This window comes from Schistocerca serialis, chromosome 9 (genome assembly GCF_023864345.2).
Source record: "Schistocerca serialis cubense isolate TAMUIC-IGC-003099 chromosome 9, iqSchSeri2.2, whole genome shotgun sequence".
Taxonomy (NCBI): Eukaryota; Metazoa; Arthropoda; class Insecta; order Orthoptera; family Acrididae; genus Schistocerca; species Schistocerca serialis.
The window spans coordinates 70,856,312-70,880,350 of record NC_064646.1 but is presented as its reverse complement, the minus strand read 5'-3'; the positions used below and the strand labels follow the sequence as shown (position 1 = coordinate 70,880,350).

General features: G+C 44.3%; 1 protein-coding gene across 1 annotated transcript in view; it reads left to right on the top strand.

Annotated features, from left to right (window-relative positions):
- LOC126419212 (nuclear pore complex protein Nup88) overlaps nt 1–24,039 on the top strand; it is a 545,842-nt gene that overhangs the window by 494,212 nt on the left and 27,591 nt on the right. The window contains exons 3-4 of the mRNA XM_050086347.1: nt 9,157–9,282; nt 14,829–14,961. Of these exons, the coding sequence (XP_049942304.1) occupies nt 9,157–9,282; nt 14,829–14,961 (259 nt within the window). The remainder of the gene's footprint in view (nt 1–9,156; nt 9,283–14,828; nt 14,962–24,039) is intronic.

Sequence of the window (24,039 nt, the reverse complement as noted above, 5' to 3'; positions counted from 1 at the left end):
AGTCCCTTAGAACTTAGAACTACTTAAACCTAACTAACCTAAGGACAGCACAAACAGCCATGTTCGAGGCAGGATTCGAACCTGCTGCGACCGTAGCGGCCGCGCGGTTCCAGACTGAAGCGCCTACAACCGCTATGCCACACGGCCGGCCGTCTGCCAATGACGTTCATTGAACATCTTTATTGGTCCGCACAGGTAAAAGTCACAGACTGACGGACAACTCTCTGGAATTGGTCGTATATTTGCTTCGTAGAAACTTCTTTCGTGAATGAATTACATCTTATTTAGGTTCTTGAAAATAGACTGTGGCAGCAGCATGGTCGCTCAGTCTTCTGCGAATGCAAGTTCTCTCATTTGCCGTACCAACCCGAAGCACATCTGCTGCACTTTCATATGGGCTCCTACAGTTCAGTGTTTCCAGGTGACAGCCTTGCACCATGTTATCGTGTCGTACTGGACGTAAATGGTAACGTATCAGAATTGTGTAGTGGAAGTCGAAACGAACAAAACGGTGTAGAAAATTTTTGTGGCCTTACTTGCTCGAAAAGAACCTCAAATTGGCCTACAAAAGCCACCTAACCTACAGTGCGTACGCGCTGAGATTTTGAATGGCCTCTCGCCCTCTTGTGCCATCGTCTTAGGCAACCAAATTTTTTATTCTTCTTTGTCGTTAACAATAGTAATTTAAACTTTGGCGTGAGATTAATGAAAGAAAAAAAGACTTTTGTAGGCGTTATGCAAAAACTAATCACATTTACAATTCAGTCTAAACTTAACGCATATAAACACAGTAGTCTCACAGTAAGACGACCAGAGAAACAAAACGATTTAATTGTTAATTTCACGCCGTTAAAATTGAGAAAATTTTGAAGTGAAGTTCACACAAACGTCAATTTTTACGATTTGTAAGCGGAAGAACAACGTGTGTTGAATATTCAAAGACGGTGCTAACGATAAAAAGAAATGAGCTTCAGAAGGTTGAGGCCGGTGGCGTAAAGGCGTCCTGTTCCGCTCAATATTTATTGGGCAATAATATTGACCGTCTGAGAGCGGTATGGACGGATTGCGCAATACATTAAGGGAGGATGCGAATCTTTAAAAACCTAGAAGCCCGCACAAGATATTACGAAATTTTTTTTTTCCCTTTTAGGGGTAGTACTGCGCAATAAACAACAGTACTTGCCGAGATCGAGACAAATCCAATTTGCTCCAAACGTGTTTCTGCAAAGGAATTAAAAAAATAAATGTCGAAAGATCAGGGCGTATGCTATAGGACGTTTATGAAAGCACCATGCGGTACTGTGAGAAATGAAATTCCCAGCTGTTTAGGAAACACCAAATACGTGACGGCGATTCTTCTGGAAAACCTGAAATTCTCTGGGAAGTACATTTTAACTGGAAAAATACGGTAAATCTCAGGGAATTTCAGGATTTTTGTAAAACCTGAGGGAATTCTGTGTTTTTAACTTAGCACTGAAATTTTGAGCTTTATAAACCACAAGTTTTAAAATATTAAATGTTCCAAAGTCTCTTAATTGTGTGAATATTATTCCATACAAATTAACTATGTTTAAAAACTACGAGTAAACTATTGCTTGTGGCTAGTATATCTCAGCTGAGAGGAAAGAAAGAAAAGTCATTATTGTGATATGCACTCCCCCCAATCACCTCCCCGTTTACCATTAATTTATCAGGAGGTTCTTGATACCATCTTCCTACATACGGCTGGAATTCTCAGGGACTTCTTTTTCTTTTCCAAGTTGGAGTAGCCACCCTTAATATCTCGTTGCGCACAATAGCAACAGAAATCTGAAGATCATGGTGTCGTGACAGTGAGCATACATGTTTTTTATTTCTTACTACATTTGTGACGCCACGGACATATTATCAGGTAAGCTCTCAATCAGTAATCAGTAAATAATTGTTTCATTTAGTTTGCGATAATTTTTACAGTAGGAAAATACGCAGAAAACAGTACATGTACACTATAAATCGCACAGTTCATTCGTTTAATTTGCAATTTGTTTTAGTTTACGAATCTTATTTAGCATTGATTAACCCGCTGGTCCATTTAAATGTTTACTGGAAGCTTCTCAGACTTTCTGAGCCCGTTCTGTACAATATTTTAGCTGTGTTCTGCAAGGCAAACAACTCAGTCGCAATACATATGCTCAATAATATTGTGCCGTTCTTGGTCTCGCACTTCCGTTCATTATATTGACACAATATTACTGTGCAATAAATACTGAGCGCGTGAGGACCACTTAAAAGTCGGGAGGGTTTTCAAAATTTCGCGAGCAAGCGACATAGCTTTGGCGTCATTTGTAGGGCAGCTTGACGTTTAAACATCCTGGAAGATCAAAACTGTGTGCCGAACCGAGACTCGAACTCTGAGCCTTTGCGTTTCGTGGGCAGGTGCTGTACAGTCTTGCAAGTTTCGCAGGAGAGGCTCTGTGAAGTTTGGAAGGTAGGAGATGATGAGGTACCGGCAGAAGTAAAGGAGTGATGACGGGTCGTTAGTCGTGCTTGTGTAGCTCAGTCGGTAGAGCACTTGCCCGCGAAAACCAAAGGTCCCGAATTCGAATCTCGGTCCGGCACACAGTTTCATATCAGCGCACACTCCGCTGCAGACTGAAAATTTCAGTCTAGTTTCGCGGATTTACAGACCACAAATGTTATGTATCAAATTGTTGTTCTCGACCTGCCCTAGTTCACTGTAGCCGGCCGGAGTGGCCGAGCGGTTAAAGGCGCTACAGTCTGGAACCGCACGACCGCTACGGTCGCAGGTTCGAATCCTGCCTCGGGCATGGATGTGTGTGATGTCCTTAGGTTAGTTAGGTTTAAGTAGTTCTAAGTTCTAGGGGACTTATGACCACAGCAGTTGAGTCCCATAGTGCTCAGAGCCATTTGAACCATTTGAAGCTAGTTCACTGTGGTGTATTGTAAACGCTTATCGTGTACACGCTGTGTACCGTTATTGATCGTAGGGGGAAATCAGACGGATGCCAACTGAATTGCCGCAGAACTTGCCGCACACGAACGGACTGGACAGTGATTGTAGCCAGGCGTCACGAAACAAACGCGGCGTGCAGTAGGCCGCGTCCAATCGCCCCGGATCCCGCGCAGTTAAATATTCTTCCTCTCCCGGATTGAGAGCCCGGGCCGGCTGCGCGGAATGCCTACTAATGTAGCTTTGCTGCGGCCAGCGTTCGCCCGAGACGTATTTCACGGCCCGGACCCAGCGCCGGAGACCATTTCAATTTTTATAGCCGCTACCGGCTAAAGGGCCGCCGCTGCCGTTCCTCCACCCTCGGTCGGTCTTTCCCTTTTTTTCCGCTGCCACCCCACCCCCACCCTGCTCCCCGTCCGACGTCCTCGCTCGCCCCGAGGAAGCGTTCGTTCGGGGATCAAGGATTAAGCTACGGTCGGCCACAGCTACACCGCCCCCCCCCCCTCCCAAACCCTCTCTTCCCCCCTTCCCGTACAGGCAGGCGCCCCATCCCCGAGTCTGCGCGATTTTTATTCGGATTTTTGCGGCTCCACTCGCGTGTGTTTCTGCCGGCGAATTCTCCAGGGGTTGGACGGACTGCGGCAGGCGGGGAGAGGGGAGGTCGCAGAAAAGGAGGAGAACACCGCGGTATTGTGCGGTCTGAGTCCGCAAGAGAAGTCGGTCGGCTCAGCGCGCACACACACACACACACACACACACACACACACACACACACAAGGGGTTAGGCGGGACGAGGAAAGGGGTGGCGAAAAAAAAGAACAGGAGAGCGTTCGGCGAATTGATTTTATATTTGGTTATTGCGGTATTTAGCGGAAATTGGATTGGGATTCGAGTCTGGCCGGCGCGGCAGCCGACCGAGGGGAAACCTCGATTTATGGTGCAGTGGCTCGTTTTATTGCCGAGGATATACAGTTGCTCTCGGGATAGCGGCGGAGCGCGCCGGGCTAATCTTGAAAATAAAATGCGCCGAATACTTGACTGCCCGTGACGGTAAACGTACACTCGCTACCTTGGGCAATAAAACGCCGTAGCTGTATTTCTTATTCGGTGGCACGTTAATTGCGCACCGGGAAAGAATTAGGGCGCCAAGTGTATCGCATTTCGACCGAGATCGGCCGCCGGCCCGAGGGGGACCCTGCAGAGTTTGGTTTTTAATCCGGTCCGCTACTGCCGGTGGGGGCTCCGGCAGTTCGAGACCGTTCCGTGGGATTCACGACCGGTCGCTATTTACACCCGTCGAGCTGCAGTTCTCAGCCGATACCCTCTGGACCTCTCTAGTGCCTAAGTACTCGCTGTAGCGCATTGCCTCTTAAACTGTTGTCGAAGCGCAGGCAGTGGTGTGTCTCAGCGATAAGCAGAGAAAGAAACAAGATTACGGTTTATTGCCTCTTTAAACATCGGGCTCGTTGCTGACAAGAACCCTTAATCCCTTGGACAAGGTTGACGAAGAAATTCATAGTTGAAATTCGTCAAGGAACTGTCTCGGCATTCGCCTGAAAATACAATGGAAATCACGAATTCTCTAAATCAGGATGGTCGGTCGTGGATTTGAACCACCTTTCCTGTATACTTCACAAGACTCTCAGACACTGCACCCCCTCGTTTAGTCTGTCGAGGGCACCTGAATCCGCTGATATTTGGCAGGTAAAAACGTGAAAATATGAACATAGCTTACCTTTGACTGCACAGGTGCGCCTTTTTCCCTTCCGTGATGATCAGTGCCGGGACTGATCGGCAGCAGTCAAGTTCGCTGCGGAACTCCATTCTTCTTTCATAATGTGGTCTATGTACCTGAGTCCCTGATGTCTCTTCAGACGTCCAATACGTTGCACACTTCTTTGGATAGCTGATTTCCACAGGCATTTCTTCTCACCCATTCTTCTAAGGACGTTTTAGTTTGTAAACGTGTCAGGCCACTTTGTTTGGAACATGTGTCACACATGCTGCTGTAACACAAACGCATCAGATGAATTAATATTAGTAAATATTAATTATAATATTAAGTCCTCAGTAAATTCAAATATGTTACAGGCTTGCTAAATCTAAGATGAGTTTTGGAATCAGCTCAAAAATTCCTCGAATATGAGTCACTTTACTCACAAATTCGCAGTCATTTTAAATGTTGTACAAATTAATTTATTTTATTTTGCTACGATGGTACAACTACTTGTGGAAAGAATAGTGCAATGCTAGCATATTAATATACTTTCCGACTAATTTAATATATCAGAGAAAAACTCTTTTAAGCTAATACTAATGTAAATAGCGCAAGCCTTCAGGCAGTTTAATTATACTGTGGAGGACATATTTATACTTTCTTTGTGACTTCACACCCTTTAAACTGGTGAGGCGAGGTATGTCTATAAGTAGATTCTTGAGACGCGCGCAAAAGCAGTTCAGAATATGTCGACACTAGGTAGGCCGTGTAGACCTACTTCACTTTTAATCCTATGAATGTAACACAAATGTAGGTTGGCAACAGTGTGAGAACATGGCCGATGCATGTTGTTACTGTGAACTGTATTTACGAAATGAGTGAACTCTGGGACCAAAATCCTCGAATGAACTGCAGCCAGTTTAATTCGTTATACGTTATGGATATAATCTATAAGTTGAATTTGTGGTTTCATTGAGTGAGGACTCAGAATTTGATTTTTTGACGACCTGAAGTATAGAAAAAGTCGCAACCTTTACTGCAAAAGCTGAGGGTTGTTCAGCGAGCTATAGACAGATGCACAATAGGAATTAGTAGAAGAGACAGGAAAACAAGTGAATCACGGAACAGACTGGAGTGGAAGATGTTGTTATGACGGTGACGCAAGTGAAGCAGAGATTTACCAGGCTAATGGATAGTCCTCGCATATGGACCAACGGCATTCTCTATCGGTTTGGGACTCGAACAGGGCCCTTTCGGTTAGCAATCTGCCGCACTGCAGCTACCGAGGCGGACTTGGCCGGGAAAGTGTTCTAGGCTGAGACACTTTCAAAATTCTTTCGCGTGAAAAAATATCAATATCAGTAATCTTCCTATTTAAAAAGTGATCCTTATTGAGTCCGCGGTCGCTGAACTCGATGCCGCTCGGCATGGAAAGTGGTGAGTATCCTTCCCAGTGACGAAATTTCGTTACAAGAATAACGTTAACTATGGGCGGTAGGCGATATGGAGCACAGTTTTTGATTTTCCACCAGAATCTTACTTGAATTCCAAACTTCTCCGTAGTGTTCCAGGCAGTCATCTCGGAAGTCACTGTAGATTACGATGCGACAGTCGGTAATGGCTGCTTCCTGGCACTTTTACGTTAGGATTGGACTGTGTGGTGGCTGTTGTCGTCTTCTCGCCTCCACTCTAATCAAGAAGAAGAGACAAGACAGTTCGCTCAACAATTACTTATCGCAGTCAGTTACACTGAAAACAGTTACATTAAGAAGCTACAGTTACACTCGCCAAGGAAAGTTTCCAGTGGGCTCAAGTGAAGAAAACTTTCTTGCTTTTCGACGACTGAAGTATCGCTGTGAACCGCCCAGCCAACAAACGGTATCCCACAACTTTACTGCACCTGTCTTAACGTGATGTTTTTGATCATATTAATGTATTACATTTGCCTTAACTCACAGATACACTCGTTAAGCATTTGTAAGTAGATTTTGGTAGTAACAGTTAGGTACCTCTTGTTAAATACACAACGAGGCTTGTTAATTGTGCGCAAGATACACAACATAACGTTTTCTGCCGACAAGTGTTTGTAAATATCATCCCATTCTCCTTGAAACGACGTGATCTGTATAATTTTAAGCCAGTAGTTAAATAGGTTACTTAGATGCAGCTGCGTGGAGGCGGAAGGGGGACTGGGCAGCACTCTAGTTAGAAGCTCCGATTTACTCGGCAGTTAATCGGGCCCGCTAACTAGCTGTGCTCCAGTGAGATGAGTGCCCCCATCCTCTGCTCCGAATACTCGTCGATCCCTACGGCAGTACGGGGGACAGTCGCTCCGGCCACCCCCAATTTTAACTGGCCTCGCATGCCTATGATAGAAGTAGCAATAATAATAATTTGTCCACATCAGTGCTTACAGAGGGGGAGGCCACGACGTTGGGATCGCCGATTTGCTTCAAACTTTGTGCATATTTAATAGGCCAGTAAAACAACATGATTTGAAAGTAGTTATGTGCACTACTCCGCCAATTTCCAGAGAATCGCAAGAGAAGTTCTACGCGTCTGTTATGTAAATCATGTACCCGTGGAAAGATGCAGGCCGTAAGAATCCCTTGTGGTCACGTGGTTGGCGTTGGCGCGTGGCAAGACTGTCGTGGACGATGTAATGGTTCGAATCCGCAAACACTTATTTTTTAATCTATATTTTTTTCATCACTGGCCTCGTTGACAGTTGAAAAGTACTATAATGTAAAAAACACGTATATTTGCATGAAAGTTAAATTTATGTTTTCCATGTCTATATGACAAATAACATCCTTCAACGTGTGATGTGGAGAGCACAAGTAATTCTACATTACACTGGCACACTGTGACGTACTGTATTACTGATTGTGAATAACGTCATTCGCATCATTATACATCGCGTTTGCACTTGGGCTTTCCAGGCCGGTCCTTCGTCTTTGAAAATGTAATTACCAATAGTAAATAGTCAAGTAACATATGGAATTCACTACAACTTCATGAAAATGTTGGTGGGTTTTGTTTCATTACATTACCTCTCAAATGTCATTCTAGTAATGAGACCAGTGATGGAAAAAATAAGTGCTACCAGGATTCGAACCGCCGCTTTGTCCATGACCCATGGGCGAACGCTAACCGCGTGACCACAAGGAATTATTACGGTCTGCACCTTTTCAGCGGTACATGGTTTACATCATAGACGCGTAAAACTTCTCTTGCAATTTTTTCGGAATTGCCAGTGGAGTACACGTTACTACTTCCACATTGTTGTTGTTGTGGTCTTCAGTCCAGAGATTGGTTTGATGCAGCTCTCCATGCTACTCTATCCTGTGCAAGCTTCTTCATCTCCCCGTACCTACTGCATTATGTTGTTTTAATTGCCTACTAAAGGTGTACAACGTTGGAAGTAAATCGGTATTATAATAATAATAATGTCGTGTGACGAGGGCCTCCCGTCGGGTAGACCGCTCGCCTGGTGCAAGTCTTTCGATTTGACGCCACTTCGGCGACTTGCGCGTCGATGGGGAGGAAATGATGATGATTTGGACAACACAACACCCAGTGCCTGAGCGGAGAAAATGTCCGAAGCAGCCGGGAATCGAACCCGGGCCCTTAGGATTGACAGTCTGTCGCGCTGACCACTCAGCTACCGGGGGCGGACTAGTACGTGGCCTCCCCTTGTTAGTGTATCGCATTAGCGTAACTGCCAAGAACTTTAATTTCAGAGAAACGGCCTACAGCATTTCAAAAGCATTCGTCTGTACATTTGAGAAGTGTCATAGAATTGATTTAAGAACTACAATAGCAACAATCTCTCAGAAGTTTGACATCATCAGAATGTACACAAATTAAAATGGAAACTCTCATTCACCAGTTTCTCAGTGTCGCTCTGCAGTACGACTGTGAATATAGGTCTGTAGACTATGGCCTTGCGATAGTTGTAAATGGTTGGAAATACTGTTTCCTTCAGTCATTTTCTGCTACGTTCAGGTAACCTGCGTGTGTTACGTGATGAGGAATTGCGCCTTATGCAAGACATTCGGTAGTTTTCTTTTCTTCACTGGATTTGTTTATTTCGTTTCTGCAAAACTGTTGTTACATGTTAACCTCTAAAAAAACTTTTTCTGTTATTGGGGAGGCGGTGAAGGGGAGGGGTCTTTCCCTTTTGGTCGTGGCTCACTCGAGCTCCTGTGCCTTGCCGGTTCTGACTGTGGACTCAGGAACCGTATCGTTGCCAGCAGCAGCAGCAGTAGGCTGCCTGACGCCCATCCCCGTCGACTAGAAACCGAACTCGATTGTGTAGAGTTCCTTGCCATTGTCGAGATTCTTAGTTTTCGTGTTACTGTATTCTCCTAAACTTAGGTGAGAAATTTAGTAATTTGACATAAGCTGTTTCAGTATTTTGCGAGGGGGTCCCACGGCCTCCTCACCGCGCCTTGGATCGGCTGACCAGCTGTGCGACGTGTTTCAGGTGCCGCGGCGTGGACCAGCGGCACTGGCTGTGCAACCAGCACGTGGAGGTGCGCTCCGCGCAGTGGCACCCCGGTTCCGACGCGGACTCGCTGCTCGTCGTGCTCGCCTCCAACAACACCATCAGGTAAGGCGCCCGCCGCTAGCCCAGCCGTCTCGGACAATAGTAATCAGGCCGACAACACTGTGGCGGACCCGGCAGGGCTGCGCTATTCTGTTACTGTAGACCGGTGTGATCGTGTCCTCTACATGGTCGGTCCGAGTTTCAGCTCCGTACAGTCATCACCTGACTTTTCAGAGAGCCCTCAGCGAAGATGTGTTTTTGTTGTGTGTTACGAAAATGGAACAGCGGAATTTAGAGCAACGGTATCCCATCAAGTTTTGTGTTAAACTTGGCGAGTCCACTAGTATGACACCTTTGAAAAGTTGAAACAACCCTATGGGGAACATTCCTTGTCAAGAGCACAAGTTTTTCGCCGGAAGAAATAATTTTTCGAAGGCCGAGAACACGGTGAAGATGAACCTCGCTCAGGGAAGCCTTCAAAAACCGACGAAAACGTGTCTGTGCTTTTGTGAGATCAGACCTAATTTGTTCGTCCAAGACAAACGGTCAACCAAGTGTTTTACCCAGATGCCCTTGAAAGGCTCAGGAAAAGGGTGAATCGAGTGAGACCGGAAATTGTAGACGTGTAGATTCTGCATCATGATAACCCCCCCTTGTCACACAGCCACTTCCAGCACAGACCTTTTGACCTCAAAAGGCATTCCCCTTTTTCCACAGCCCCCCTATTCACCTGATCTGAGTCCTTGTGACTTTTTTGTTTTCCCGAAATTGAAAAAGGGCTTAAAAGGACGTCATTTTAGAATTCTGAAGAACATTAAAAAGAATGTGACTGACATGTTATAGGCCCTACCATTTAACACAAATAGCTCTGTTACCAAAACTAGGAACGACGACTCCGCCGATGTATAGCTGCGGAAGCGGACTACTTTGAAGGGGACAGTATTGTTGTTTGGAAAATGAAAACTTCGGTAGATAAAAAACAAGTCTCATTACTTTTTTCACACACCTCGTAGCTCTCTCTCTCTCTCTCTCTCTCTCTCTCTCTCTCTCTCTGTGTCTGTGTGTGTGTGTGTGTGTGTGTGTGTGTGTGTAACAGAAAGAGAGAGAAGAAATATGGTCAAAGCATGGAACCAACAGAACTGAGGCCGTACACGACAATAACGTTTACTGCGATATGGTGGAAAAAGAAAACGAGGACGGGGGTGGGAGTCTTTACTGTATGACATGTGGGCACGGAGACGACGACAGCTTCCAAAAGTTCGCTATCTGGTTACAGAACTATGTCGTTTGGTGTATCTGAGAAATTTTACTAGGCTACTTTGTACCGTTATCGCATAATTGATAACAAACATAATGAAGTATCTCGAATGGAACGGTCTCATGCCAACCAGCATCGATTTCTAAAACATCGATATGTGAAACCCAAGTCGCGCTTTTCTCACGTGATATCCTGAAAGCCATTGATGAAGCCAGTCAGGTGGTCGCAGTATTTCCGAACTTCCGAAAAACACTTCACTCATTACCGTACATACACTTGGTATCGAAAGTAAGATTGTATGAGGTATCAGGCGAGATTTGCGACCGGATTGAGGTTTTTTTTAGTAAGGAGGACAGATAGTGTTACATCGACAGCGGTAGATGTAACCTCAGGCGCGCCCTGGGAAAGTGTCTTGGGATACTTGCTGTTCAGTCCCTACGAGGAATGTTCAAAGGAAAAGGTACGAAGCAATAATGTGGATATGTTTGAAATCTTCATTGGAAAGTAATCCCTAGAGGCCTCAGCACGGCTATTCCACTGTTTCACCAGCCGAAGGATTCCCTGTTTCCGAATCCCTGGAACTAATTCTCCACTGTCCTTCAGTTCCTCGTCAGAGTTGAAGCTATTCCCTTTGAGATCTTTTTTCTTTCTTTTAGTGAACCAAACACATGTGAGTCGCAGGCGACATTTCCGGGCTGTAGAGCGGACGTTCGAGCTGCCCGAACTTGAACTTGACCGTTACACTTTGTGTTACGTTGGAGACTCTGATCACAACCACTCTCTCCGTGAACAGCCCTGGCTGTCGTTTACCCTTGATGGACTTGAGCAAGCTACAGTGTGTCTCACAGTACACTTCACCGTTAGTGTGTTTTTTGTTCGAGTAATTCGACGAGTATCGGACTTCGAAAAAAGCTGTTGAGGCGACAGATTTGAATTTTTTAGAGGGAGGTGACGACGCTTGCTTCCACTGCATGCATACATCACTACATTATCCCAAAGCGGCATATTCAAATTTCAACCGGTTTGGTTGTTAAGGCTTTCCGCGCCTTTTCATTTGAACCCTCGTGTACCAACGACCTGCCAGACAGTATTAATAACGTCAGCCTTTTCGCATTTGAAACAGTTTTCTCTGTTGAAGTATTGTCTGAATACTTCTCATCACGTGATTGAATATTTGTGCATCTCTTTTCTGAGTGGTGCAGAGATTCGCAACGTGCGTTAAACGTTCAGAAATGTTATATTGTGCATTTTTCAAAAGGGAAAAAAATATAAATTCCTCTGAGTACGCTAACAGTGATGCACAGTTAGAATCCTGAGTGTAATAGTTTGTATGTATACGAAATGGAATGACAGCATAGGCTCAACCGTAGCTAAAGCAGGTGTCAGACGTAGGTTGATTGGCAGGATACTGCGAAAATGTAGTCAGTCTAGAAAGCAGTCCGCTCACAAAACGTGCGTCCAATTTCAGAAGATTGTTCAAGTGTATTGAACGCGCACCGAAGGGGACTAACAGGATACATTGGACGTATACAAAGGAGGACGAAACGAATAGTCTCAGATTTGTTTGACACACGCGAGAGCGTCGCAGAGATACTGGAGAACCTAGATCGGCAGACGCAGTTAACCCGCAGAAGCCTACTTACAAAATTTTAAGAAGCAGTATGAAGTGTTGTTGTTGTTGTTGTGGTCTTCAGTCCTGAGACTGGTTTGATGCAGCTCTCCATGCTAATCTATCCTGTGCAAACTGCTTCATCTCCCAGTACCTACTGCAGCCTACATCCTTCTGAATCTGCTTAGTGTATTCATCTCTTGGTCTCCCTCTACGATTTTTACCCTCCACGCCGCCCTCCAATACTAAATGGGTGATCCCTTGATGCCTCACAACATGTCCTACCAACCGATCCCTTCTTCTAGTCAAGTTGTGCCACAAACTTCTCCCCAGTCCTATTCAGTACCTCCTCATTAGTTATGTGATCTACCCATCTAACCTTCAGCATTCTTCTGTAGCACCACATTTCGAAAGCTTCTATTCTCTTCTTGTCGAAACTATTTATCGTCCATGTTTCACATCCATACATAGCTTCACTCCATACAAATACTTTCAGAAACGACTTCCTGACACTTAAATCAATACTCGATGTTAACAAATTTCTCTTGTTCAGAAACGCTTTCCTTGCCACTGCCAGTCTACATTTTATATCCTCTCTACTTCGACCACCATCAGTTATTTTGCTCCCCAAATAGCAAAACCCATTTACTACTTTAAGCGTCTCATTTCCTAATCTAATTCCCTCAGCATCACCCGATTTAATTCGACTACATTCCATTATCCTCGATTCGCTTTTGTTGATGTTCATCTTATATCCTCCCTTCAAAACACTGTCCATTCCGTTCAACTGCTCTTCCAAGTCGCAGTATGAAGTGAACACTCTGAAAAAGTACTCCAGTTGCCGCCCTCCCCCTCCGGTGCCACGTCCGTAGGGATCGCAACAATCGTCGGTGCTTTCTGGTATGGGAATGTTTTCGTGGCATTCCCTGGGTGATCTCGTCATTCTGGTACGCATAAAAGGTCAACACAAGTACTTATCTATCCTTGAGGACTATGTCCACTTCTGCATGGGGTTTGTTTTTTCGCCGAACTATGGCATCTACCAGCAGGACAATGCAACGTGTCGCTCAGCTCGCAGTGTACGTGCGTGGTTCCAATAGCACCAGGATGAGATTACCCCTGGCCGCAACCTCACCGGATTTAAACCCAGTCGAGAATCTGTGAGACCACACTGCGCTGCTGTCGGCGTGGCTCCAAATCCGTGTAGGTACCTTCCAGAACATCACTGACTCTCTTACTGCACGTGCGCGACGCTAAATGTGGTTATTTAGGCATCTGGCAGGTAATCACATTAATGCGACTGGGCCGTATAAAAGCACAGCGTGAACTATCAGGTGAGAAAATTAAAAGCGTTACCTGCTAGCAGGAGAGCTTCGCTGGAGTACGGTTAGTGAGAGCATTAGATTCCCTCAGAGAGAGTGGAACGTATTACCATGGAAGTAAGAATAGAGGGAGACGCCGTGACGTCACAGCTGCGAAGCTATGTGAAGCTGAGGGTGGCGATCTCAATCCGACCAAAACATTGCTGCTGTAAGCTTGTGTGCATAGGCTTGTCGCTCGCTTTTGGAAGGATTTTTGCGCTATTATGGTGACTTGTGTTGTGTTCGGGTGTACGAATCGTTCTGATTGTGATGCGAAATCGAAGGGAATAACATTTCATGTGTAAGTTGTCTCGCTAAGTGTGATTTTACAACTATTGTAGCAGCTATTTACTAATGTGTAACAGACTGATTGCGGTTCTGACCACCACACATATCTGAAGGGGTAACCAAATGATCTGTCTTTGTTGTTAATTATTTAAACAATGAAGCAGCAGATAAATAAGTCTGATAAAATAACTCAGTGTGAGTTAATGTTTAGTCAACAACCTGTCACATTGTGCACAACTTTATTCTGTTATCAAGTGGAATAGAACTGCGGAGAATCCCAAGAAATATAAATTAGATGTTTGTTATACACAAAAAAGGTACTTTCAGTTTGGATAACATTGACCCTGAGGAAGAAAACAAAACTCTTTGCCATACAGTTCATACACACTTCAACACATACCCACATTTCTTCTCTTAAGTGGTATTCAGCAGCTCTAGTATGAGACTAGGGCACTTTTTTTTAGTAACTAACAAATCAACTGCGCCAGCAGCACCTACATGACATGTCTGTTAGCCAAGGCAGTATAACAGTGTTCCAATACATCATTCTGAACTCAAACAACTGAAAAGTTTTGGTTTGTATGTCACGAAAATCGGAAAAAACGTCGTCACTTTTCGTAAAGCTGGCATTGCTTCGTCCAATCAGATGGTTGTATCAGATGATCGGAAGAATAAGTAAAGAAAGAGCCCGAGATTGTGATACACGTTTATTACTGAATTAACAAAATTGTATCGATTACATTGAAGACCGCCATATACTATTCGTAATATTACATTAAAAACTATTTTTAATCAGAAGAAACGCGGAATTTCGCCTTTACAAAATTTTATTTTAAACAAAAACTTTGAAACAACCAATTTGATGATGTTACATGCGTATATGGTGCAATTAGCGACTTTAATACACACAGCGTTATAGCACACTGGCAATGTTTTGGTCAGAGTGTCATGGCAGCGAGCCACGCCCCCATGGCTTCAAAACGTAGTACTGCTGGGATACGTAGAGTCATCTCCCCTTATTCTTACCTCCATGCGTATTACCTTGTCGGCGGACAGTCGTTGAATCACAGATTTTGCTCGCACGTGGTTTTAGGGTCTACGACACGCTGGAAGGAGAGCCGGCCCTGCACAACGTGTGGGTCGTGGGCCGGATGCCCGCCTCTTCGCTGCCGTTCCTCGCCGCCCTGGGAGACACCGCCGTCGACTTCACGTTTACCCCGCCCGAGGTAAGCCTCAGTAGCAACGCTTCTGCTAAACATAAATTGTCGTTCATAGTTACGTACGTCGCTTCGCATGGCGTTAAAAGCTCGTGAGCTTAAGCTAGCAGCGTATCTCACGTAAGGTGGACGTGAGATTGGAACTATAATGAATAAAGTATGTTGTTTTTCTTAACGGCCTGTTACGATTAAACTGTCTATAACCCATGCAGATGTGTCTGCTGTACTAACCTTGTTGGTGTGAGATTACATGTAAGAGAAATGTATGTAATTATGCTTTAGTGAGTAGACAACATTCCATTAGAACTACTGACGGCCTTGGGAGAGCCAGTCCTGACAAACTCTACCATCTGGTGAGCAAGATGTATGAGACAGGCGAAATACCCTCAGACATCAAGAAGAATAAAATAATTCCAAACCCAAAGAAAGCAGGTGTTAACAGATGCAAAAATTACCGAACTATCAGTTTAATAAGTCACGGCTGCAAAATACTAACGCGAATTCTTTACAGACGAATGGAAAAACTGGTAGAAGCCGACCTCGGGGAAGATCAGTTTGGATTCCGTAGAAATGTTGGAACACGTGAGGCAATACTGACCCTACGACTTATCTTAGCAGCTAGATTAAGGAAAGGCAAACCTACGTTTCTAGCATTTGTAGACTTAGAGAAAGCTTTTGACGATGGTGACTGGAATACTTTCTTTCAAATTCTGAAGGTGGCAGGGGTAAAATACAGGGAGCGAAAGGCTATTTACAATTTGTACAGAAATCAGATGGCAGTTATAAGAGCCGAGGGGCATGAGAGGGAAGGGAGTGAGACAGGGTTGTAGCCTCTCCCCGATGTTATTCAATCTGTATATTGAGCAAGCAGTAAAGGAAACAAAAGAAAAGTTAGGAGTAGGTATTAAAATCCATGGAGAAGAAATAAAAACGTTGAGGTTCGCCGATGACATTGTAATTCTGTCAGAGACAGCAAAGGACTTGGAATAGCGGTTGAACGGAATGGACATTGTCTTGAAAGGAGGATATAAGATGAACATCAACAAAAGCAAAGCGAAGATAATGGAATGTAGTCGAATTAAGTCGGGTGATGCTGAGGGAATTAGATTAGGAAATGAGACACTTAAAGTAGTAAAGGAGTTTTGCTATTTGGGGAGCAAAACAACTGATGATGGTCGAAGTAGAGAGGATATAATATGTAGACTGGCAATGACAAGGAAAGCGTTTCTGAACAAGAGAAATTTGTTAACATCGAGTATTGATTTAAGTGTCAGGAAGTCGTTTCTGAAATTATTTGTATGGAGTGTAGCCATGTATGGAAGTGAAACATGGACGCTAAATAGTTTCGACAAGAAGAGAATAGAAGCTTTCGAAATGTGGTGCTACAGAAGAATGCTGAAGATTAGATGGGTAGATCACATAACTAATGAGGAGGTATTGAATAGAATAGGGGAGAAGAGGAGTTTGTGACACAACTTGACTAGAAGAAGGGATCAGTTGGTAGGACATGTTCTGAGGCATCGAGGGATCACCAATTTAGTATTGGAGGGCAGCGTGGAGGGTAAAAATCGTAGAGGGAGACCAAGAGATGAATACACTAAGCAGATTCAGAAGGATGTAGGCTGCAGTAGGTACTGGGAGATGAAGAAGCTTGCACAGGATAGGGTAGCATGGAGAGCTGCATCAAACCAGCCTCAGGACTGAAGACCACAACAACAACAACGATTAAACTGTCTATAACCCATGAAGATGTGTCTGTTGTACTAACCTTGTTGATGTGAGATTACTTGTAAGAGAAATGTATGTAATTATGCTTTAGTGACATATGTGACTAGGCTGTACTTTCACTTACTACCAGTTAGTACAAGTATGTATTGATGATCTGCACAGGCCTGTAATGAAACAGTCTGCTGGCTTCATCGGGCTGTATGCTCTACCGAAAGTTTACAGTTTTGAACATTTCTGTCTTGCAGCAACCGTGCATAAGTTTCAATGGAGAAACAACACAGCCAACCGGTTGCAAATAATTGTTCAGTACGTTTACTACCTAGGTTTCGACACCTCTAAGGATGTCATCAGAATGAACATTTAAAAGTCTTATAAAATAATGCATAGAAAAATGAGTTCGACAGAACATTAACCAAGATGAAAAAATGTTATAACATAGAAAGGTTACTTACGTAAAGTTATTTTGCGGGAAGGCAGTAGTCAAAGTTTAGAGCAGACATGCTGAAGTCAAAAATTAAAAACGTTCCAGCCGTTGGTACGTACATTCTGCAAGGAACCTCAGGCTGAGCGGCCCGTGGCTTACATTGCTGCCACGAAGTTGCGCTGTTTATCGTTCGCGGAGAGTGACGTGTGCCCACTTTAGACATTACATTACAAATAATTTAATTAAACAATTGTTAATTATAAAAACAAAATTCAATGGGTGAGAGCGTAACGTATTTTTGAAAATACAAATGAAGTACAGCTGAGAGCCATCTATTAGGCTTTAATGAAATGCCCATTACATAAAGTGCAGAGCATTGAAGAATATTTGCACAAACAGCTGCACGGTCCAAACGCATCTGCATGAAGGAAACTTTAGTAGTACACATCTATATGAGATGTGAAAAAAAGAGGTGTCGAAACTACAGGCAAGAAAACATAGTAAAAAATACAGGAATCAAAAACTCACGAGTAGTGGATTAAAGACACTGAAAAAATTTTTATTAGCTAATTGTGACTGTTCGTTGAGGATGAGGCCATCGTTCTTCGAAATGTGCTTAAAAATCTAGAGCTCTTCGAGCACGTCGAGAATGTAACATTTCTTTTCCCTATGTAAAATGAATTTCTTCAACAATTTTCGGTTTGTGACAGCTGATCAGCAAACATGGAATTATGTACATTAATGCCTCTTTTTTTTTCGAATAAATGTATCTTATACCTGACATAGAAAGATCTTCCAGTTTATCTTATATAATAAACAGGACACGTATCACAAGTGTTTTTATAAATTCCTGAACTGCGTTTAAGAGCAACTGTGGACTTGAGATTGTGAATAACATTTATGTACAAGTTATTGTTAGTAGTAAAGGCAACTTTGCATCCACATTTTTTTACTAGAAGACGACCAGCTCCATAAGAAATAGTAGGATGATTCAAGATGTCAGACAAAATTTCTAGTTGGTATAATGCATGCATGTGGCTCTTAATGTACAAAAATGTCAGTCAGTGAGGATGAGTAGGAAAAACAAACTCGTAACGATGGGATATAGCATTAGTAGTGTTCTGCGTGACACAAGTCAGGTCTTTTAAATATCTGTGCCTAACATTGCTAAGCGATATGAAATGGAAAGAGCATTCGAGGATTGTGGTACGGAAGGCGAATGGTCTACTTCGGTTTACTTGGAGAATTTTACGAAAGTGTGGTACATCTGTAAAGCAGATCGCAATACACTAGGTGTTCAAAAGTATCCGGACACCCCCAAAAACATATGTTTTTCATATTACGTGCATTGTGCTGCCACCTACTGCTAGCTACTCGATATCAGCGACCTCAGTAGTCATTAGACATGGTGAGAGAACAGAATGGGGCGCTCCGCCGAACTCAACTGACTTCGAACGTGGTCAGGTGATTGGGTGTCACTTGTGTCATACGTCTGTAAGCGAGATTTCCACACTCCTAAACATCCCTAGGTCTACTATTTCCGATATGATAGTGAATTGGAGACGTGAAGGGACACGTACGGGTCAAAAGCGTACAGGCCGACCTCGTCTGTTAACTGACAGACCGCCGACAGTTGAAAAGGGTCGTGATGTGTAATAAGCAAACATCTATCCAGGCCATCACACAGGAATTCCAAACAGCATGAGGATCCACCGCAAATACTATGACAACTAGGCTGGAGGTGAGAAAACTTGGATTTCATGGTCGAGCGGCTGCTCATAAGCCACACATCACGCCGTTAATTGCCAAACGACGCCTTGCTTTGTGTAAGGAGCGTAAAAATTGGATGACTGAACAGTGGAAAAACGTGTGGAGTGACGAATCACGGTGTACAATGTGGCGATCCGATGGCAGGGTGCGGGTATGGCGAATGCCCGATGAACGTCATCTGCTAGCGTGTGTAGCGCCAACAGTAAAATTCGGAGGCGGTGGTGTTATGGTGTGGTTGTGTTTTTCATGGAGGGGGCTTGCACCCCATGTTGTTTCGCGTGGCACTATCACCGCACAGGCGTATATTGATGTATTAAGCACCTTCTTGCTTCTCACTGCTGAAAAGCAATTCGGGGATGGCGATTTCGTCTTTCAACACGATCGGGCACCCGATTATAATGCACGGCCTGTGGCAGAGTGGCTGCACAACAATAACACCCCTGTAGTGGACTGGCCTGCACAGAGTCCTGACCTGAATCCTATAGAACACCTTTGGGATGTTTTGGAACGCCGACCTCGTGCCAGGCCTCACCGACCGACATCGGTACCTCTCCTCGGTGCAGCACTCCGTGAAGAATGGGCTGCCATTCCCCAAGAAAACTTCCGCCACCTGATTGAACATATGCCTGCGAGAGTGGAAGCTGTCATGAAGACTAATGTTGGGCCAACACCATACTAAATTCCAGCATTAACGATGGAGGGCGCCACGAACTCGTAAGTCATTTTCAGCCAGGTGTCCGAATACTTTTGATCGCATTGTGTAGGACGCTAGTGCCACCTGTTCTCGACTGTTTGCGATCCGCATCACATCGTATTAAAGAGAAGACACGGAAGCAATATATAAGCGGGTTGCTAGATTCCTTACCTGTGGGTTCGAACAACACGCAAGTATGCGGAGATGCTTCGGGATCTCAAATGGGAATGTCTGGAAGGAAGACGACATTCTTTTCGAAGAACACTATTGAGAAAATTTAGAAGACCGCCATTTGAAGCTGGCTACAAGAACGATCCTACTGCCGCCAACATACATTTCACTTGAGAACTACGAAGATAAGATACACCAAATTAGCGCTCATACGGAGGGATATTGACAGTCTTTTTCCCTCGCTCTGTCGGTGAGTGGAACAGGAAAGGAAACGATTGGTACAGGGTTCCCTCCAACACGCGCAATACAATGTGTTGCGGAGTATGTATGTAGATGTAGTGCTGTGTAGCGGGCAGTTCAGGTTATGATCTGTACTAATTCCGCTGTTACACGTCGATTATTAATTTTTTTTTATGACGCATGAGGCATTACTCTTTTATCTCCCCTCGTATTAATCATCTGCGCTTAAAAGCAAAAGCAGCTGGGTCTGATATTGTTAACTGTCTGAATGGACACTGTATTACAAAGATTAGAAGCGGAAAAGAGTATAAAGTCAACCACGGAAGCGCCTCATCGCTTACGACGGCACCAGCGTTGTGCATCGACTGGCCATTTATACAGCTGTCCCCTCGTAATTCGAAGATTTCAGCCGGCTTTGACCGACTGCGGAAAGAGTATCGAATGCCGGCCGAACAACAAGCGCATTGCTTCGCTGTCAATTGTGACGCCGCTTTGTTTATTCAAATTACGAATGAGTCAGAAGTGGTGCTGGCTGGACGGAGGGCGACAGCAACGGACGCGGTGTGGGAAATCGTGCTCGCTATGGAGAGAGAGAGAGAGAGAGAGAGAGAGAGAGAGAGAGAGAGAGAGGAGGGGGAGCCCCAATTTGCAAGCACCAAAGCACCTCAGTTAATTCCTCTCTGTCTCCCTAACCGTCCAGGCTCAGTTACCTACCTGCCTAGTCTGTCTTTATTCTGGCCCCTCCGTTGTTTTTCTTTCTTTTACGCCCATTCACGAGTGCTAATGATGAGCGTTTGCTGCAGCAGTGATCGGCAGCACGTTCCGCGCTCGTCTTTTTTTTCCCCTACTCTTTTTTTTTTTCGGTGCGGTTGCTCACAGGAGGGATAGGGAGGGAGAGTTGCCGCTGGTTGTCTGGCGGGAGTCTGTGCCAGCGCTCCAATCGAAGGGGCGTTTTAGCGTGGCTGCTGCGGCCGCCGCGGGCGTGTTTTTCTGGCCGTCAGAGACGGATTGATGAATTAAACAGCAGGGCCCGCGGGCTCTCTGCTGCGGCCTCCTTGGCCCTTTGCGAGGGACCGGAACGCAGGCAGGCAGGCAGGCAAAGGGCCGCGGCGTAGGTAGGCCACCAGGCGCCGATAGGTGCGCCAGATAGAAAAAATAAAAGCCCCCTGTTTATAGACGCCCACCGCCACACGGATTTCCCTGTCTGCGTTTCCTCGCCGCCTGTTTTCTCGCCTAGCGCTCGCTGTACGAGGCAGTACTTTCCGACAGTCGTCACACAAACGTCGAGCGTTCTTTTTTGTCTCTTAGAGACCGGTCGTTTACCAGAGGATTAGAATTAAAAGAGCGGTCAGTTTTCTCGCGCCCTTACAGTGAACAACTTCAACGTGTATGATGCTAGGCTCTCTGATAGACTCTTCATGGCCTCGTGATGACTGGGTGTTGTGTGATGTCCTTAGGTTAGTTAGGTGTAAGTAGTTCTAAGTTCTAGGGGACTGATGACCATAGATGTTAAGTCCCATTGTGCTCAGAGCCATTTTCAGACTCTTCATGATGTTGTTGTCGTTGTTGTGCTCTTCAGTCCAAAGACTGGTTTGATGCAGCTCTCCATGCTAAACTATCCTGTACAAGCCTCTTCATCTCCTAGTAACTACTGCAACGTACATTCCTCTCAATTTGATTACTGTATTCATCTCCTGGTCTCCCTCTACGATTTTTACCCCCACGCTTCCCTCCAGTACTAAACTGGTGATCCCTTGATGCCTCAGAAAGCGTCCTACCAAACGATCCCTTCTTTTAGCCAGGTTGTACCACATTTCTATTCAGTACCTCCTCATTAATTGGTATGTGATCTACCAATCTCATATTCACCATTCTTCTGTAGCACCATGTTTCAAAAAGGACTTCCTGACGCTTAAATCTATACTCGACGTTAACAAAGTTCTCTTCCTTAGAAACGCTTTTCTTGCCATCGCCAGTCTGCATTTTATATCCTTCCTACTTCGACCAACATCAGTTATTTAGCTTCCCAAATAGCAAAAATCATTTACTACCTTAAGTTTCTCATTTCCTAATTAAGCCCCTCAGCATCACCTGATTTAAATCGACCACATTCCATTATCCTCGCTTTGCTTTTGTTGATGTTCATCTTATATCCTCATTTCAAGACACTGTCCATTCCGTTCAACTGCTCTTCCAAGTCCTTTGCTGTATCTGACAGAATTACAATGTCATCGGCATATCTCTAAAGTTTTTATTTGTTCTCCCTGGATTTTAATTCGTACTCTAAATTTTTCTTTTGTTTCCTTTACTGCTTGCTCAATATACATATTGAATAACAGCGGAGACAGGCTACAACCTTATCTCACTCCCTTCTCAACCGCTGCTTCTCTTTCGTGCTCATACAATTGCCATTGGTTTCTGTTCAAATTGTAAACAGCCTTTCGCTCCCTGTATTTTACCCCTGCCACCTTTAGAATTTGAAAGAGAGTATTCCAGTCGACATTGTCAAAGGTTTCTCTTAAGTCAACAAATTCTATAAACGTAGGTTTGCCTTTCCTTAACGTAATAAGAAACAGGATCAGTTAACGCCTGGCACACAGTGCTTACTTGATTGTAAATGATCAAACAGAGCTTTCCATGTCTTAAAAGTTCGCCCCCCCCCCTTTTTTCCCTTCGCCCTGAGTGTTCAGCTACTTCTTAATGCGGAAGTAAGTTTCCTGTCAAATCAAGGTAAGTGCAGATAAAAAGTGAATACCATAGGTCAAGTTCTAACGTACTCCAACAGCACAAAAACTGACAAAAATTCGCAGCAAAACACTCCAGGGCGCTATGTTATGACATCTAAAACCATCACTTGAAATAGGCATAATAGCGGAAATGAGACTCGTCGTATATAAATAACGAGCTAATAGAATCAAAGTGAAAAATACATACTATGAAACATGATAGTTTTTAAGGAGATTAAAAGTGAGAACTTTAAAGCGTTGCCACACGTACGAGGTCCGTTTAAAAAATACTGACTTCTCTTAGACAGCGACAAAGCGTCCTAGCAACGTGGTGTTGGTACCACTGTTTAGGTCGCTTCGTATCTCATCGAGCTTACGAGGTTTTATTTCAGTGAATGCTGGTACGATTTTTTTAGTGTCAGTAGTTTATACTTTTGGTTGATATTTTATCGTATTCTACAACACGGTCAGAATATTTCAGTATCTTTACAAAATATCATAAAACTTAGATATGTGTGTGTGTGTGTGTGTGTGTGTGTGTGTGTGTGTGTGTTCGTCCTTAGGCTAATTTAGGTTAAGTAGTGTGTAAGCTTCGGGACTGATGACCTTAGCAGTTAAGTCCCATAAGATTTCACACACATTTGAACATTTTATGCAGTTGTTTTGAAAATGATGAACGAGAACGAGATAATTCTCAATGGACACGACATGTGCCCCCAGCGGCCACTGTTTTCAGGCCATGCAGTGTAGCTTCATTTTGTTTCAAAACTCAGAAATAGTGTCGAAAGAAGGCCGTTTCGACAGACCGTATGAACAGAGGGGGGGAGTACCTAGAAAAACTTTCGTCTACAGCTTCTAGCATGTTTTTTATAAGTCTCGTAACCTGAAGTTAGATTAACGGAAGAGGAAAATTGCAGACGGATACTCATTTGTCAAGTTGGCACGAGGGTGCCAAGAGAAATATTATACAACCTCCAGTGTGACACATTAGAGGATTTAAATAACGCTATATTCAACGTATAAAAGAACGTAGTTATTTCCACGCACTCAGGCACGATTCGTCGCGTATCAGACAAAATTGTCCGACGAGGTTGCAGACGATACCGCGCAACGTACTGAAGTGTCCAACCAAAGAAGGTTGCTACGATACAAGGCGCCGGCCTCGGTCGCAGTTAACGTAGTCATCTTCATCATGCTCACCCAGTTCAGCGCGCCTCCGCACAGATAAAGGAAACTGTGTTATTAAAGTATTGGGAAGTGGGTGTGCTCCGCATATGAACATAGCCACTGTTCGACGTTTACACGTAAACAATATGCAGTGGCTGCTCATGAGT